At 48.7% G+C, this 18,331-nt stretch overlaps 5 protein-coding genes across 5 annotated transcripts; 1 reads left to right on the top strand and 4 right to left on the bottom strand.

Moving 5' to 3' along the window:
• Positions 1-852: 852 nt before the first annotated feature.
• Positions 853-2,163, bottom strand: UREG_01622 (uncharacterized protein; the record flags this gene model as incomplete). The annotated part of the gene is made up of 1 exon (XM_002542060.1): positions 853-2,163. One exon carries the CDS (start codon positions 2,161-2,163, stop codon positions 853-855), a length of 1,311 nt encoding a protein of 436 aa, XP_002542106.1.
• A 622-nt stretch (positions 2,164-2,785) lies between these two features.
• On the bottom strand, positions 2,786-5,433 carry UREG_01621 (uncharacterized protein; the record flags this gene model as incomplete). The annotated part of the gene is made up of 2 exons (XM_002542059.1): positions 2,786-4,716; positions 4,830-5,433. 2 exons carry the CDS (start codon positions 5,431-5,433, stop codon positions 2,786-2,788), a joined length of 2,535 nt encoding a protein of 844 aa, XP_002542105.1.
• A 1,202-nt stretch (positions 5,434-6,635) lies between these two features.
• UREG_01620 (uncharacterized protein) lies at positions 6,636-10,296 on the bottom strand (the record flags this gene model as incomplete). Its single annotated transcript, XM_002542058.1, has 2 exons — positions 6,636-7,245; positions 7,343-10,296. 2 exons carry the CDS (start codon positions 10,294-10,296, stop codon positions 6,636-6,638), a joined length of 3,564 nt encoding a protein of 1,187 aa, XP_002542104.1.
• Positions 10,297-11,873: 1,577 nt separating this feature from the next.
• Positions 11,874-12,062, bottom strand: UREG_01619 (uncharacterized protein; the record flags this gene model as incomplete). Its single annotated transcript, XM_002542057.1, has 1 exon — positions 11,874-12,062. The coding sequence occupies one exon, from the start codon at positions 12,060-12,062 to the stop codon at positions 11,874-11,876; it is 189 nt and encodes a 62-aa protein (XP_002542103.1).
• Positions 12,063-16,919: 4,857 nt separating this feature from the next.
• UREG_01618 (uncharacterized protein) lies at positions 16,920-18,187 on the top strand (the record flags this gene model as incomplete). Its single annotated transcript, XM_002542056.1, has 3 exons — positions 16,920-17,121; positions 17,202-17,407; positions 17,528-18,187. The coding sequence occupies 3 exons, from the start codon at positions 16,920-16,922 to the stop codon at positions 18,185-18,187; spliced, it is 1,068 nt and encodes a 355-aa protein (XP_002542102.1).
• Positions 18,188-18,331: the final 144 nt, after the last annotated feature.

Raw genomic sequence — 18,331 nt, 5'->3', positions numbered from 1 at the left:
TATCTTTAAACAATAGCTAGGCTTGCTTGCATCTTTGCTTGCGCCTTTTGAATTACCTCTGTTCTGGTGACGATGCATGTGATACCCAACAAAACATTTGTTAACTGGGAAAATGGTGTGGTGGTTGTGCTATGACCTCCTTTGAACAGTCTACATCAATACGTGTGGTTTCTATATGTATGAATATCGTCTACGGAGTACATGCTTTTTGAAAATTTCTCCCGTCCAACTCCTAAATTCTTTTGGTTCCTTTCCCCAATATACTAACTGTGCTAGCTGACCTAAACGTCAATCAAAATAGGCCTGTTATGAGGCTACCATTTAGCTAACTGCTATCCAGCTCCTACACTAACTGCATTTAACGATATCTAGGAACTTTCCATCAGGTCCGGCGCTGCGTCCCACTTGACTGCCGCTCTCGATGCTTTCCGGATACTATATTCACCACCGTATAGTGCGCAACCTAGCGTTTTATTGGCAACGTCCATGGCTCAGCTCGCTAATAGGTTCTCTCCTTGTCTCTCTCTTGGATTTCAACTGTGAAATTACTTTCCCGTTTGGTTCCAGCTTGCCGAATCTGTATCAGACTAGGCTATTTTCCTTTTCCTTCTCATCATAGGATCTGCTATATGCCGGTCCATGGAGAGGAGACAAACGAGATTGTTACTTTTATTAGTCTACAGACCTACTTAGCTCTTTTGATTTGGTCTAAAATATTGGTTTTTATTTTATACGCAGAAAATATATTATGTCTACGTAAGGGCCACCCCATCCATTTGAGCTGTGTAGATTGGTTACTAGATCTTGTTGCTAGTGCGTCCAAACCATGATGAATGAAACCATGGTTCAACATCAAAGGGCGTGATTGATATCTTTATCATAGCCTACAGGAGGAGGTTCGTTCACGAACCCCTTTTCGGGACTGGACCACGTGTAATCAACCCACTCAGAGCCTAAAATCTTTCGGATGTCAGCGGCGAGTGAGAGGATTTGCTGGCGTCGAATATGGGACAACTCATGACTCGATGCACCGTCACAAACGGCAAGGGCCGTATGTGAACTGTTGGCTGCAGCATCATCGTGGGAACTAGTGATTTTGAGAGATACAGAATCCGTGTGTTTATCCAAAGCTTTCTCGGAAACCTCGATGTCAACGACCTTTTCGAGACCGTCGATGATACCTCGCCAGACGCGAATGGTTTCGTCAAGTTCCTCGACGGTACTCACGCCCATGACGCTAACACCGAGCTTGCGCCCGGTAGCATGCGTTGCTACATGGTCAGAATTGCTATTCGACAACGAGGCCAACGGCTCTTCCGCTGTTCCTACCGCCGAGCCAACTCGTAGCCACTCTTCAAGCGCATAGCGTATTGAAATCTCTTCAATTTTCTCACCCTGCCCTTCCACCCACCGGCTTGCGTCTCTAATCGCACTCCGCAATCCGGCTGGCGCAGGATGAAAGTCACCCATACTTCCAACCGGCACACCGTCCCGTCTCAGCAGCCCCATTCCCAACGGAGATGCATTGGGCACCACGTCTACTCCTGCAGCGACAAGGCGAGGAAGTCCCTCAGACGCTAACTTTGTATTTTGCACAGTAAAGTTTGCGTAGGACATCACCGCATCGAGCGGCTCACCAGTCTCCATAAGTATCTTTTCTGCAAGCTCGCATAGAACATCGACGGGGTAGCCGGATATCCCCACGTATTTCACGGTTCCTTGTGTATCACGGATCCGGCGTAATTCCCTAACAGCGACAAGGACTTCCTCTGCAGAAACGAATTCTACGTCATGACAGTATACCACGTCAACGTATGGGGTGTCGAGACGGGACAAGCTGCGTGCCAGACTCCGCCTGATCCAGGACGGCGAGTAATCAAACGAAGAGGCTGCAACGCGCCCGACCTTTGTGAGTAACCGATATGTATGTCGGGGATAGTTGTCGCGGACAAAAGGCGTAGACAAAGCCCGCCCGAGAAGCTCTTCGGCTGGCCCATAGTAGGGCGAGGTGTCGAAGGCTCGGATACCTGCATCTAGGGCACGGTGGACTAGAGCGGTGGTGGGGAGGGCGTACGGGTCGGGGTTGTATTGAGAATTGAACGTTGCGGTGCCCATTATCAGCGGAGGGAGGTCCGCTGAAAGGGGGACTGCTGGCTTTCCCATGTTTGCGTTCGCTCTCTTGGTAAGATCAAGGCTCTCTCTTTGCCTTGAGTGCGTGGATTGAAGCAGCCGGGCGCGGGGGCGGGGTAGCGGATATATGTGCGGGCGCCGTGAATGTCAGGAAAAGTGAAGCATCACCGCAAGCAAGCCGCGCAGATGGGCAAACAACATAATCATGCTAGTTGAGGAGGTTTAACGTGAAGATGGCATTGTTTGAGATGCTCGTCCTTTTGCTTCGCAGCCCGCGCAACCATTTCTTTCCCTTTTTGGCCGGAGGGCTTGGACTAGTAATGGATTAGTAATTACGGCAAATATACGGCTGACTTCCTAAACCAGATGTGCTGTAATTAATTCAGTTTCGATAATTACACAATCTGATTGGCCTGTTACAAAAGGGGTGAATCCAAACATGAAAAGCGCAACGCCGAGCAAGAATCACAAGCAGCGGCTATCTGAAATTCCCTGTTTCTGAAAGCCAGTCCACATCTTGACAAATCAGACTGTTGAGTTGAGCACAGGTCGCTCTGAATATCGCCAAAATAACAAGAAACAACTTTTCCATTTCACTCTTAAGACACAAGAGAAATCTGCAAGGCAACCACACCTCCGCAACAGCCGCGGATAATCAAGAATAGCCTGGATAATGCGTCAAGGACTCCGGATCGGGACTCGCGTTTGATACGGTTGCGCTGGCCCCCTTCCACTCTCTAGCCAGCCTCATCTTCTGTCCTTGCTCGACGATAACCTCTTCCCATCCCAGTGGAACATCTGATGTTGGAAGCAAATACTCTTCGTCGCCGCCGTTAAGTTGCAGTTTGCGCAAAGTTCTCATGCGCCGGGATTCTCTCTGAGCCACCACAGCTCTTGCAAGATCTATATCCTGATTTCCAAATGCAGCCATGAAATCGAACACCAATCGCAGATGTTTGTATGGGAGCGCTATAAGCGTTGCGGATACCGCCCTATTCTTGTGCCAGGTGATATCGGCCGCCGCGCTCTCAATCGACGAGTAGCTCGCCTCTTGGGGCCATCCCAATCGATCAGGCATTATGGCAGTCCTGGCGGAAGGGTGAAACGTAAAATCTGGAGTGATCTCAGCTGCAACGAATTTTAGGGCGGCTTTTAGCAACTTGGGACCCCATTTATGAACTAGCTCAAGGTTGAGGGTTTTCTTCGATAAAAACGGGTTGTCGGGCTGTGGTTCTCGGTGGTTCCCATTGATATCGAAATCCTCCACCGTATCAATACTCTCGTCGTTTGAGCTGTCTGAATCGGACTCTCTATCCCGAGCGAATTCATCACTGCAGCCGATTAGGTACTGGTTGGTGGCAAATCCGAAATGAACAAGTGTTTCCAAGGTGTTCCAATCAAGGATCGACTTTATCATTCGAATCGCGCTTGCAATGATATTCCGGTTCGCCAAAAAAGCTCCGGAACTGAGATAAGACAACGCAAAATTCATTCGAGCGACATCACCAACCTGACAACCCCAGTTGACAGCAAGAATTTCTGGCTTGCCCATTTGCTCCTTGGTCATTAGCGGAGCACCATAGAGGTTTTGAAGCGCAATGTCGAAAGCTGCTGGGATTGTAAAGCTGGTTTCAGCAACAATGTTGATTTCCCTTGGAAACTGCCCTTTCTCAATATTCTTCATAATAGTATTCAGGTGCGGGTTTCTCCACATTATAAGACTATGAGGGTTAAAGTGAAGCGGAGGAATGTGTTCCTCCTTGCTTTGCAAACTCAATTTGTAGTCTGAGTGCAGACCGGATTTGAAGGCCCGAAGAAGATAACTGATTATCGCCCGCGTCTCTGTGTTGGCATCTGCATTGCCCTGAACGCGAGTCGGTACCGCTGTGATTCGCCCAGTATCGAAATCCAATGGCCGGTCTGTACCATTTGCTAGCATGTTAAAGCGGTCTTTGGGAGTGATATCTCTCTGAATCAGGGGTTGCCGTGCCTGGCGATTTATGCGGATTGTATCCAGACCATCCAAATCAGATACAGTTTCAACTGGGCAATGGCTCATATCAGAAACTGGGCGTTGGTATGGCCACTGGTGGCTGTGTTGCCCGCCATCTGCAGCACATCGCTCTGTATCATTATACGGAGCACATGCTGTATTATGCAGTGGATATGGGTACTGAGCGCCGTAATACCCTTCCGGAACCAAGAACGGGGGACAGTACTTTGGATTGTGCGGCTGAGACACCCGAGATTGTTGATACGGATCCGAGTGCTGGGCCCAACCTCCTGGAAAATGGAGACGCGGCGCTGCCTGGTCATACGGGCCACGGACTTGTTGATGATATTCTTGCTCGGAATGAGGACTAGGGCGAGGCGGATGCGAAGATACTGTTCCTGACGATGGGTCGGAATAGTGCCCAAAGACAATCCCATTTTTGCAAAAAATGGTTCGTTCGCAAGGCTCTTTTTCATTTTGACTATCTCCAGTGTTTAGCGCCTGTAAGGTACAGGACGTGGCAGTAGTGCCATCTTCGTTCAAACTTGGTGGAGCTTGTGATAAAGTTCTGCGTCTCTCCGAGGACAGTATTGCTATATAACGGGAGTGGTCAGTATCATTGTTGGCAGAGCTCTTCCAGGAAGTGCACCGTCCCTACCTGGACATAGTTCAGTTCCTCTACTCTTAAATTCAGGACGAAAATCACAACTGTTTGATTTTCCCTCGTTTGTGGCATCCTCATTCGTAGTATCATCGTCTACGGATTGCTTTGTCTTGTCCTCTGTCAAATCAACCTGTTCTTTCGAGTTTTTTTTATCGCCGTGCTTCAGGACACTTATTGGGTTGCTTTGTGACTTCGCTCGACACTTATTCTTCCTTTGCTTCCCATGTTCATTCGCTTTGGTGTTGCTGCTGGCATTCCCGCTGACAATATCATTGTCTTGGACTTCGTCGTCCTGTTTGGCTGGTGTATTCTCTGGTTGTGCATCGCCCTCATCGTCGTTAACTTCATTACCATAAGGCATACAGTGACTGAAGTTTCTCCGGTTTGATTTTGACTTGAGCCACATCTTTTTGACTTGGGAGTATACCTGGATGTCCTGTTTTGCGACATCCTCCACGGATCCGTCCTCGCAGGCTTTGATCCTTCTTTTTAACTTGCGTGCTTTGCTTCTAGAAAGGGTCAGTGAGATATTTGCATTTGATGATTTCTCATCACTAGCTTGACTTTCAGTGCTGGGCATGGGTGGATGAATAATGAGGCCTTCATGAGCATCCTGGCTATTAGTTGCAGCAGGTGTTTCAGCCATGATGGAAGGACGAAGCTAGGGATGAGACGGGTGGAATCGAAAATAGCCTAAAAGCAGGCCTGGAAAAAGGTGGATGTGCTGACTTGCTATCACTGCGGAAGGGGATCTGGAAAGGCTGCTCTGATATGTTGCCCTCCTGATTTCTGGACAGGAGAGGACAAAGGGCAAAAGCAAAGAGAGAGGAAAGAGAATACAAATGAGAAATAGCAGTGATTGGGATGCCGCGAGGGGTTTGTCCAGTTGGAGGTCAAGAATGCAAGAAGAGTCTCATTTACTGGCAGCAAAAGAGACAGGCCGATGAGCCACAGATGAATGAGGAAGAAGGGGATTCAACGAGAAGATGCCCATGCAGGTTGTGTTCAAAGTGCTGGGCTTGGTTTGTTGTGGTGAGGAAGACAGGAAGTGAAGTGAGGTGAGGTTGAAGTTTGCAAACAAGAGGAGATTCATTGTTTTCAAGAACGGAAATTTCCACACATACAGGACTCCTACATGACAATCTCTCAGCAATTCGTGGACTTTTTCCTAGATACCTCCCTGTCTGTGTGCAATGATAACTTCCAGCAGGCCGTCATTTCCGTTGTCTGCCCTACATATTGGGTGCAGTTGGGTTTTGACAGCGAAAGAGAACACAGGAACAGGCAAGTAATCCTGGCTTGCATCAAAATAGTCCATTTTTCCCTTCCTAGTGTTTATGGATTATGTTACACTCCCTTCGCATTAGTCAATGTAGAGGTTTTGCTTCGTCAAATAGAGAATGAAGAGGGTTTGCACAATTTCTTTTCATTTGGAAAGTACTCCTATATCACACACCTAAAACACATTAACTCCCCTCATCAAAAGAGTCCCCAGTCAGATCACTCAGTCAAGCAGAAATACCTCCTCAATAATTGGAAACAAAAAAAGGAATATGGGAGCCGTTTTCTAACCCGCTCAAAGGCAGCATAAAATAAAAAAATGGAGCTTATACAAGGATAAAATTATCGAATGTTTGAAAAAGAAGTTTTATCGGGGGTATTATTAGGACAAAGAAAATCGTCTCCAGAGAAAACGACAAGAGCAAAATACACAGAATCGAAGTTAGTATAAAGTTGTTACATCGAGGAGAAAGAATGGTAAAGATTATCCGGGCGGACACACAAAAAGAGCGGAAGAGAGACTCGCATGCCAGTGGGGATGAGTTCGGGGTGATCATTGATGATTTATTAGAACATCCCGCCCTCCATTCGTACTGGCGTTCCAACAGGCGTTGGAACTTGTGGTATAGCTGGGGATTTCGCCATCATAGCTTGCTGGCGAGCTTTGGCATTGAGATTCCCGCCCTCACTTGATATCTTGCGTAGCCGTTGGCGCGGTCGGGACCGTTTATCTTCGTCTGAGAACGTGCTCTGTTCCTCCTGGGATTTACCCGAGGAAATTGGCATCGTTACAGTATCAAGTCTATCAGAGCCCTTGAAAGCGCCCAATATGGTCTGGGTCGCTGTCGGTCGCCGTCTTCTTGGGTTCATGGGAGGGACTGGGGGAGTTGAGCTTCCGTTACTGAGACTGGCACCCGGCGGGAGGCCGACAGTTGGGACATTGGACGTGCTGGAGACGAATTTGGGTTCAGAAATCAGCGATTTGTCAACAAATCGTTTGTGAGAGCCGAGGCTTTGATTCCATTGCGCCGACTGGCCTGGTGGAGGGGTGCCGCCGAACGTGGGTGTAGGCATAGATGAATTTACGGGAGAAGTTTCATATAGGGGCGGAGTTGCATTGGCTGAATACGGAGTTATCGGCGAAGGGCGTGGAGAGGAACCAATCCCCATAGACTGACTAGTTTGCACAGGATGTGGAATTCGAGTCTCAGGAAAGTTAGGAGGTACAGGCCTGCTATTGCTCCGAAACCCGTCCACCCATGGCAGATCCAGACCTTTCGGGTTGAAGCCGCTCACTCTCGGCTGAGGGTCGCGTGGAAGAAGGTCCTGAAGGAGCTCCTCTATAATGCCTGTTTTCCTCGCCGGCGGGTCTGTGTTGCGGACTATCCGTGATTCTTCCGAGATTCTCTAGGTCATCGCGGTGTCTTGGACGACTCTTAGATCGGCCAGAGGCGTCTGATGTTGATCTATCCCTTGCGCTACGCGGCTGTCTCCAAGAGGAAGATAGTCCGTCGCGGAAGGTATCTGGAGCTTCTTCATGGCTACCACGGGGGGTGGATTGTGTTTGTTGCGGGTGTGGCCTTCCATGGCGAACAGTAACATGAGGCGACGAAGTTCGAGGCTGCTTCGCATAATCGCGGAGTCGTTTTTCTTCGTCGTCACGCCAAAATTCGTTGTTCGATGCTAGATTAGGCGCAGAAGCATTGTGAGCAGTGCTTTCCATGCCTAGTATTTTAAGTGGTTTCGGTTGAGGTACATCATGTAGGGCATTGCTCCTAGAAGCCTTGGTCTTAAGCATAGCGAATGCGTTTCCAGCTTTTCCGGGGCCAATATCTCTAAATCCTCCAGATGTTGGACTGGCTGATCTGCTGCTTTCATTTTCTGCAAAGCTCTTTAGCTTTTCATGGACTTTTCTTCGCCTCTCGGCTAATTCATGTGCCAATTCCTCTCTCTCCATTTGGGTCTCCGAACTGCCACCCCGGCGATGCTGTGGGACTCCCTCTTGCCAAGACGCGCTCGGTCCTTGTAGCAGGGGTCGGTTACTGGGCTCTCGGGTGTCAAACGTATGTCCTTGTCCGCTGAGAGCGTTTGCTTGATCTAACATCTGCTTCGCCCTCAACGACATGGCCGAGAATCCACTTTGCTGTTGATGCGGTGGCTGGTCTGGGTGTTGGAATGGCCGCGGAGGGGAATGATTCGACCTTTCAGAAGTTTGAGAAGGCTTGCTCCACTCGTCAAGCTCCCATGGATTACTGTGAATGCTAGCAGAATGGCTCGATTCTCTGGTTGCTTGGATTGAAGGATTAATAGCACGGTTGTTATCGAAGGAACTGGGAGGCAGGCCCGGAGAAGGAGGGGGGAAGATTGAAGATTTATCGCTGTCGTGCCTCAGATGCATTCGGATTAACCCGCTGAGACCGCCTGCTTCGGATGGCCCTAGTGTAGGTGAATCCTTTGGTTTTTCTGACCGTCCCTCACGAACGGGTGACAAAGCGTCCACTGTCTCAATTTCATTGATCGTTTTAAGATCACGAGATTCCGAACGCTTCAACTCAGCCTGAGTTGAATATAGCGATCGACTGGGTTGCCCATACGGACCTGAGTCACTGGACTCACTACTGCTCCTCAAACTCGCATAAGTGCTATCAAACTTCGGAGCGGTGGGCATAACTTTCGACTTTGAGGCGACATCTCCTTCAACATCACTGCCTGGCTCGCTTTCGCTAAGATTTGCCAAGAAGGTCCCATTTTCAGCACGTGGCGGAGATCCTCTGCGGAGATTTTGCGTCAGTCGAGGTGGATGCCCATCTTGGGAGCCACTGTACGCCGATGCGGCTGATTCGGCCCTAGAACGGTAACTGGTTGTAGACAAACCTCGAGGTCGTCCGGTCTTTTCAGTCTCAGGCCCGTGCGCGGGGCGACGGTATGGGAGCGTATTCTTGCCTTCGTACATTTGAACCTGGCGTTGTTGGAATTGATTCTCGTCATACTTAGAGGATGGTTTGTTAAACAACCCGGTAGCCGTGGCCTTGCCTCTATCCTCAGGCTGAAGGGCGGCTGCAAGTGGTGATATTTCTCCACTTTCACTCAAAGGTGGGCTTAGGGGGGCGGCAATCTGGTACCCCTGGCTAGTGCTGTTCGCTGGGGCAGTTTTCCTGCTTAATTCGTTCCCAGAAACTGAGGATGCTGACAGAGGAGGACTGTTTGGACGAAAGTTAGACGATGCGTACACTGGCCCAAGTTTTTGATACTTTTCATTTAAGCTAACAGCACTCTTAGAGAGTGACCGCGTCATTTGCGTGGGATCTGCAATCTTAGGTTTTCGGCTTAGACTTTCAATCCTATCGAGAGTCATATTTTGTTGGTTCTGTACCTCGAGGCCCTGTCCATACAACCGGCGTGTTTTGGTCGGGTTCCTCTCCAAGTTGGAGAAGTTGTGCCTTACTGGAGTGGAAGAGGCCGATCCATGTTCAGGGGTATGAGCTTGAGAATTGATGCCTTGAGTAGCAGTAATAGGCTGATCACCCGGTAATTTGGCTAAAATCTCGTCTTCAATTCGCTGGGCGACCTCACGTAGATCGCTAGCCTCTCCAGTTTGTCGTTCACGTTCGTTCTCCTTCAGTTGCTGAAAGGTCGAGACTGGCATATCGTCCTCATATGAAGCCTTTCCCAAACCGTCACTTGGCCTCCTTTCTTCAAGAGGAGGGAATTCGGACGTTGACGAATTCTTAACGGGAATCTTGTAAATTTTTTGGCGCCCTCCGAACAGGTTGTTGCCTTCGACGGGCCTGGGTCTACTCAGAACACTTTGTGAAGAGTCATCATCGGTGTGGGAGCCTTCACCAGACACATAAGACGTGCGACACAGGTTAAGTGATGGCCTTGCTGAACCACTAAGAGACGAAACTTCGGCGATATCTGTCAAAGGGTTATGCGCGAACAAATTGAGCCTCGAAGCTCTTCTAGGGAAGAGAACGCTATCGTCGTTTGCTTTCCCAATCTTCGTTGTAGGGTCATCTTGTTCTCGGAGCATGCTAAATCGGGCTGATAAATTTGGCATCAAAAGACTCGTCCGAAAGTCATCTGCCGATGGCAAGGCCGCTGAGAGATCGATTTCTGATTTGGACTCGATCTGGTTTTTCTTTTTTCTGAATGTAAAAGAGGGTAACGCATGTGTCTCCGAGTCGCCATCGTCCTTGAGCTTCTTCTTGGCTCTAAATCGATTCATTTTTGCAAATGCAAGATGTATTTTTAGTGCATCAACAAAGAAGATGTTTAATGCAGGATACTAAACTTCGAAGCATTCCGCACAGGACGCAAGTGCTGCAAAATTGGCTGGACGCAAACAGGATACACCAATTGCCGCGATTTTTGGAGCCTGGCTCGAATATGCAATTAGGAATGTTTTGAAAATGAGTGACTGCGCAGGAAATCTAGATAAAGGCGAAATGTCAGCAGTCAATATTCTTGGAAGCACGACAAACCGGGCAAGGTTTAATACCAAAGATGGAATTTGATGGAGGAATCCAAAGAGGACCTGTCCTCCCAGCCTAAAGCTTCCGGTTACAAATAGCCATGTAAGGCGGTCGATGTAAAAAGAACGAGGGATAAGACGAATGGAATTGTCGAGGGCTACGACTAAGGTACCATCAACGATCCTTCGCGACTGGTGAATCAAAAATTCGTAGCCCACTAGCAACGGTATAGTTTATCGTACACGAAAAGAGCGACGGTCACGATGTTGATCAAGCGAAGAAATGAACGTAAAGCGCAGCCAGCGCCCCGGCACAGAAGTTCGGAGGTACGGGAAGAGGAAAGTGAATACGGCCGCGCACGATCCGGAGATATTTGAATTATGAGGAACGAGAGAGGAGGAAGCGACGAGCTGAAGAGAATAATAAGATGATATGATCCCGTCGATAAATTTGAACAAGTCAAGTCAAGAAGCCAGCGACAGGGATTCAATGCCGTTGGTCATAATACGAACCCATGTGGGAGTGGATATCTCGAATATTAAGGCGGGGAGTTTCAAAAAAAGAGAAAATAATGTTAATCGGAAGAACAGTGTCAACACTCAACGATAGCCAGCTCCAACGTGCTCTGCGGATTGAAAGAGAAAAATGAGGACTGGAGAGGAGAAGGAGGGAGATGGGACAGAGGTCGTTGGATTTTGCCTGATCTGGTTGGGGGGAAGAGGAGTGGAATCCCGAGCTAAGTTAAGTTACCGCAATTAGCTTTGTGTATTGTCATCGCTGCGTACGGAGCCGCTGCTGTTTTCAAAAGCGGGCATGTTGGTCACGGCAACAGGTGGACGCAATTGGGCGTCACGCGAAGGAAGAATCTGATTCCTGACAGACACAAAACAACCTGACGGACTAATGCAAATAGTTTACGGCTTCGAGAGAAAGAAAAAAAAGAAAAGAAAAAGGAAGAGGCGCGCCAAACGAACTTGTGATCAGTCTGCTTGAACCGGCAGCCTCAGGCAGGCATCGAAGGATTCATCTCACTGGGAAGCAGGTTGACCATTTCGCAACGAGACACAGCACTAATCAATAATATGTAATGATACCAATAATTATAACCCCAATCCTTTCACTCTGTCAAGAGATATGCCAGCAGAGGCACAACCGCACAGATGCATGGTGCGAGGGTCATTTCAATGATGGCACCCGGGGCTTGGCATCACACTCTCGAAACCCGCAGGCTTACTCATGGATCGGGACTGAGCCAGCCCGGGTTACCAGACAGGCGATTGGGCTGTTTCTGCTGCGGAGAATATCAACTCGTATCCGACGATGAGATCAACTATTCCGGGCTGGGAATAGCGAGAACCTGGATGTTGTCCTGTCTTTTCAATTGTGAGCTGTCCTCTTCTGCTGCAACTGATTTTGTGATCAGAAAGTCGGGTTGCTTCCGGTGATGCCGTACCGAGTGAGACACCGGAAAGTGCCTCTCGACTTGCGTGCCGGCGAACGACCGGAAGGGTAGCGGCATTCTGAGAAAAAAATCCTCTGGCGTTCAGCGTGCTGGTGAGGCCATCGGATAACGCAGGTCCAATTTGCAGTTGGCATCCCAGCCAAAAGGAAATCAAATGCTGAGGTGGGATGGCTGTCGGTCGACCAGGCCCACGCTTCTTGTTCGATGTCCAGGCGTGGCGAGCTGGGCGTTTCAGGAGAATTAGCTAAGCGGGCGGGCCAGCACGATGATTAGCGGGAGCGGAGGAACATGCCTGCCCGCTGCCCCTGGCTAGGCGGTTCCGGGCCTAGCGCCCTCCCAGCCAGTCCGGCTAGCGGCTCCACCGGCCAAGTCCGGCCTTTTGGTTCCGTCAAAACGGGCCTAAGAATAAATTACATGCTTGGGACGATGGGACGATGGGAGCCAAGCCACTGCTGCTGGTGATTCCGCCAGCCTGATCAGAATAATAATGTCGTCTCTGGCATTTCGTGCATTCTTCCTGATTGACCGCAGCAGTTTCCGATGGGCAATCGAAGATCTGAAGATAGCGTGCCGGCTTGATGATGACGCTCTGTGGCACTTCACCCTCGGCTCTCATGAAACACTACCGACGGGAGCGGAGAGATTGGGTGATTTGGTCTCAGGCGAAAGACCCAGGGATGTTTGTTGTGGCTTCTGATCTCCTTAACATATGCGATGGGCTCTGGCCCACCTGGTGGCATGAACCGATAAGGCGCTTTTGCCAAAGAGGAAAGAGGCCAAAGGTGGACAGTGATATCAATTATCAAAAAATGCCACTAAATATCACCCGTCAAGCTCCCTGTTTTACATTCTCCAAAGCGCGAGTTTGAGCGTCCCACTCTCAACAGAATCCCTTGGGTCAGGATGTCTTTTTTTAGGGCATTGGGAGCCTGCAGAGCCCGTGACGCTCGTCGATCAGTTCCAACTCCTGCTTGCCAGGGAGAAATCGCTCTGTTGCTAGTGTGCGCCCTGGGTGGGTGGTTACATGGTCTGCCGCGAACCCGAGATATGCAGAGCACAAGCTTTCCCCCTTAACCAGGGATCTCCTGCGTCAAGAAACCGGGATCGAAATTGACCCTTGAAATGAGCCCATGACAAGCAGTGGCTTTCGGGCGCCCAGAAAAATAAAATGACGCCCGCAAAAGATATTTTAGGCATCCTCGAGACTCCAGAAAACGGCATCATCGACGTTCCTTGCTGGGAGGAACGCGCTCTCATGGTTTTTTGGAACGCCTCTGTCTCTTCAGAAAAATCCCTGACTTGCCAGTCTGTGAGCTTCGTGTCTTTTCTGCTGGTAATTAACTAGTACTCCAGGTCCCTCGACGCAGACTGCGCTCAGATTTGTGCCACGTATCCCAACAGAGTCAAAGTTTGCCCAATTGAGGCCATTATATTGACCATTGCTGCATCCAAGGCCTGTCGTTCACCATCGTAAACACGAAACACCAGCTCATCATTCTTTTCTTCTCCCAGCGCTCACATCCATCTAGTGAGTCTGCGCCTCCAGTCCTCGGGCCGAAGCCAAATCCGAAACAAGCGGGGTGGGCCGAACCGGCCGTCCAATGGCGGTTGATTCTTGCCATCACACGTTCTTCCTTCGCGAAACGCCGCTTGCATCCTCCACGCGCCCGCCTGCATGGCCGTCACACCATGTCTTTCAAGCGCATGAACTAACGGGTTTCGAAACAGACGCGTGGAGGCACGATGCAGTTAAGGCTGCGGGGTCGACTACAGGATGTTCGCCTGTATGGAGGAGTGCTTCGTATTCAAATGATTCTCAACGCTTGTTCGGTGGGTATTCTGAACACACGTGTCGATGGAAATGTGGTTTCTTCACTATGATCATGTTGAGCCAGAAAGAAATGATCTTTGTGAGGCTAGTTCCCTGATGACAGCTCGGCTAGGAGTTGGGGTGAAACCAGGATGCATGCTTTCTTGTGAACAAGACCTCCCCATCAGCCCCAGGGCTCCTTCGCTTGTGGACATCCTTTTTTTTTGCATTCGGTTAACAGAAACATCCCTCACACTAAGCCTTGTGTGCCCTCTTTGAAACAACCCGTTCCAGGGGCATGTCCAGAATGATCTAGAACAAAAGATATTCAATTTGGCTTTCTCCACTGCAAAGTTCTTCTCAATCGACGATCCTCCGCACTACTTCTCTCAGGCGAGCCTAAGATGTGAAGACGTGTACGGAGTTTCAATTTGTGATTACACAGAGGCTCATGGCAATGGCACTGGAACCACACAGGTCGAGGAGTAAGTTGCCAGCAGAGTCTTCTCTCCCATGCTTGAGCATTCATATGTGATGTAAAGTTTTAAAATCGTATGGTATAACTTCAATCTGATCGAGGCGTCAACTTCCTGGCTAGTTCAATCCAGTCCAGCGAATTTAGAAGGCTGGCCCCAGCATTTTGGGAGCAACCCAGAGCTCTCATGGGTTTTCCGTGGAAAAGCGATGGAGGATTGAAAACCACGGCCAGGTTGTTGTGACAACATAGACAACAGGTTCATGGATTCAGCATCCTTCTGACAATGCCTGCTTTCTTCGCTGCTTTTAAGGTAGCCCAAGAGCGTTTGTGATTCATTGGGTAGAACACGGCATCACATCAACATTCGAAACCATCATTCAAGAAGTTGTCGGGAATTCGGGCAGGTTCTTTCAACAGTTTCAGGCAGAAGAAAACCATTGAGCCACGTTGCTTGGTCGTTGAGAGGAAATAACGAGAGAATTGGCCTGTCCTCGCCATTTGACATGGTCGGTTCCTCATCGATGTCACACTGATAACCAGTTATCCTGGCTCGAGCAACCGGACGACCTTTTCCCCGCGGGTAAGCTCTTAAGCACACATCAATCGGCAATATGCCTTGCAGCGGCAAATGAAGTCCATGGATTGAGACAAATCGAATCAATCCACGATGTCCAAGGAAATTATCTCCATTGAGCGAAGGATCTCAAACCGGATAGTAGCTGCTCCTCCTTCCTTCAGTGATACAAGACATCAGTTTGTACTGATAAGCCCCGAGAATAAAAGGCAACCTACCTCTATGCATCTTCGCTCAGCGCGTAAACCTGAAGGAATTTGATGAAATATTTCGTCTGCAAACGTGTTAGATAATGATGCTTTCCTCAATAGCAGACACCATGAAGCCGAAGCGAGTCTGGCAAATCTGCCGACTCAGGCCCAGGGACTTGTTCTTCACACCCGACCGCTGAGAGCCGATCAGGCCCGTTCTGAAGCATGCCATATCCCTGTTCAAATCGCAGCAATCGCAAAAAATGCGGAGATGACCTCTCGCTAGGCAAGGAAGAACGAGGAGCTGGTGGTCCATGCAAGGATATGAGATTAACCCTACAAAGACATGAAACATCTTGGTAGATGGCTATCGCTGAGATGCGTGGGGGTAGTAGGGCTTTGACCTCGAAAGACACTTCTAGATGCGAATTCCGATCTCAACTCCGTTGTCGTCTAGACGTTGTTTGTGAGACCTGTCACCATTTGCCATCTCGATGTTGAACATGCACAACCAAGGATCTTATGTGACTAAGCAGATAGCATGCACGCCTCCAACGGCCATGATAGCAATATGCACCTGGAGGAGAGGCGGTGGTGGTAAACGAAAAGCCTGCTGCTGGACACTGCTTCTTACTCTCGTCACCTGTGATACCTTTTTTAGCGGGCATATCTCGTATTACACGAATGAATGATTTGGCATTCTACCCTGTCCTATCTGGATTTCATCAGTCCATATTTGCGGTAATGCAGTCACTTTGTCGCTTCTGATACGAATAGCAAGATGGAAAGTCAACCAGAAACAGCTCGATCTCAAATATGGCTTACCGTTTTTACCTTCTCGGTTCAAATGGAAAACTTCAACTAGAACTGGGAATGAGTTTCGGAGATATCATAAATTGCTCTAAATGTCCAACGATATTGCGTATCACCTGTGATGCCATGATAGTTGGCCGGTGCTGGATAGCCCTTTGACCAGAAGATATATCAGAGCTTCCCCAGACTTTTATTCCCAGAGAGACCCTACGGATATCATTCTATTGACCAATTTGTTACTACTGGTTGAATCAATCTGTTTTGTTGACTTTGCGACTATGAGGCAAGTTGATACTGATGTTTTTAGTAAGTTGGACCTTTGGCTTGTAGAACAAATGTAGTTAACAGGTGCTGACGAGAGCTAGTTGTGGGATCTGGCCCAGTAGGGGCCACCTATGCTAAGAAGCTTGTCGATAATGATATCCATGTACTCATGGTAGACATGGGCAGACAGTAAAAATGCCATGCATATGTTAAACCCATTCTATTCTAACCACTGCTGAAATAAGGGAGGCTGCAGTGCCTGGAGAGCACAAAAAGAATGCTGTCTACTATCAAAAGGATATTGACTTGTTCGTCAAGTAAGTAATTACCATGATACCGCAATAACTATTGTGGGATAACTAATCTGGAAATTCCCAGTGTTATCAAAGTAAAGACAGTTCTCGCACCACAGTTAAAGTCTCGGTCGGACGTGTAGTTAACGGTGCTTCTAGGGGAGCCTGCAGCCAACGTCCGTCCCGATAAATGTCAACTTGAGCCGCACATTGCCTCCGATCTGCTGGTATTCGTAAGTAGGAATTCTTATGTAGGGGCGCGGGTTCTTGTTGACTCTGAGAATAGAGATAAGCCAATACTTAACGGACAGAATCCTAATCAAAATCCAGCAGAGAATATCGATGCGAACGCAGTTTCGCGTAATGTAGGAGGAATGTCAACCCAGTGAGTTTATATGAAACCCTTTGAGATCTCGTGGAGTTGGGCTAAGTTGTGCAATTCGGGCAGCTGGACTTGTGCAGTTCCAAGACAGAATAATGAAGTCGAGCCGATGGATATATTTACCGCTGAAGAGTTAGATTCTCTCTACACTGAGGCTGAGAAACTCATCGGACGCAGTACCACAGTGCTGGATGATTCCATCCGCCAGCAATTGGTCCTCAAAATTTTAAGCCTTGAGCTGCCAGATCGCCTCTCTGTGCCACTCCCTATTGCAGCAAAATTGAATGAGAAAAACCGGAACTTATTACATGGTCCTCTTCCTCCACTATTTTCGGGGGTATCACAAAAGCTCCTGGCCAAGAGGGAAGCAACTATTTTCAGCTAAAGTCAGAATGGTTGTGTAAAAAGCTTGAAATAGAAGACTCCAAGGACGGTGTAGTTGTCAATGGAGCAATCGTGAAGGATCTCGAAGTGGATGAATATGTCAAGGTAAAAGCTAAGAAATATGTCATCTGTGGCGGGCCAATTTTGACGCCCCAGCTACTCTACGCCTCCGGGTTTGGGGATTCTCAGAATCCCCATTACCTACCAGCGCTGGTGAGTTCAATGGAAATCAAGCATTCTTTTCTATCGTACTTTTGACATTGCAAAAGGGGCGTTACTTGACGGAACAAACAATGTGCTTCTGTCAAATCGTGTTCAAAGAGGAATGGATAGAGGGCTGTGGAAACGGACCGATGGAAGATCCCGGGATGGAAAGAAAAGGTCCAAGAGCATCACAGAAAGTTCCCCAAGGACCCTTTACCGTTCCCATTCCGTGATCTTGATCCCCAGGTGACCCTGGTTGTGGATAGAGACCACAAATGGCATACACAGATCCATCGGGATGCGTTTTCCTACGGCGCTGCTCCCCCGGCTATCGATAAACGCACTGTAATTGATCTTCGGTATTTTGGCAAGGTGGAGCCAATCCGGGACAACTATGTGACGTTTGATGACAAAATCCTAGACGGCTACTCCATGCCCCAGCCAACGTTTAGATACAAGATCTCAGAAGCAGACAAGAAGATATCCCATGAGATGATGAAAGATATGGAAACGGTGGCCGCCAAGCTCGGGGGATATCTTCCCGGTTCGGAACCACAGTTCCTCAAGCCCGGCCTGGCTCTGCATTTATGCGGCACCACTCGAGCAGGCAAAGACAAGAAGGAGTCGTGTTGTACAAAAGACTCGGTGGTCCATGGCCACAGGGATATCTACGTTGGGGGTCTCAACGTAATTCCAAATGCGAATTGTACTAATCCCACTTTGACGGCCATGTGTTTTGCCATTCAAGGAGTAAACCATATTATCAAGGCATTGAAGCCACGGAAGTAAACAACCTTGGCCTTGATGTCCAACGGGGGCCTTTTAGGTGAGTATTTACTCTATTACGGTGGACCTAATCAAATGCCGACAGGAAATCACTGTTTGGGCGGGCAGTCTCTCGGGATATGCACATACATGAAGTTGTAATATTCG

This window comes from Uncinocarpus reesii, genomic scaffold, assembly GCF_000003515.1.
Source record: "Uncinocarpus reesii 1704 scaffold_1 genomic scaffold, whole genome shotgun sequence".
NCBI lineage: Eukaryota > Fungi > Ascomycota > Eurotiomycetes > Onygenales > Onygenaceae > Uncinocarpus > Uncinocarpus reesii.
Note: the sequence above shows the minus strand (reverse complement) of the source record. Positions and strands in the feature narration are given on the sequence as shown.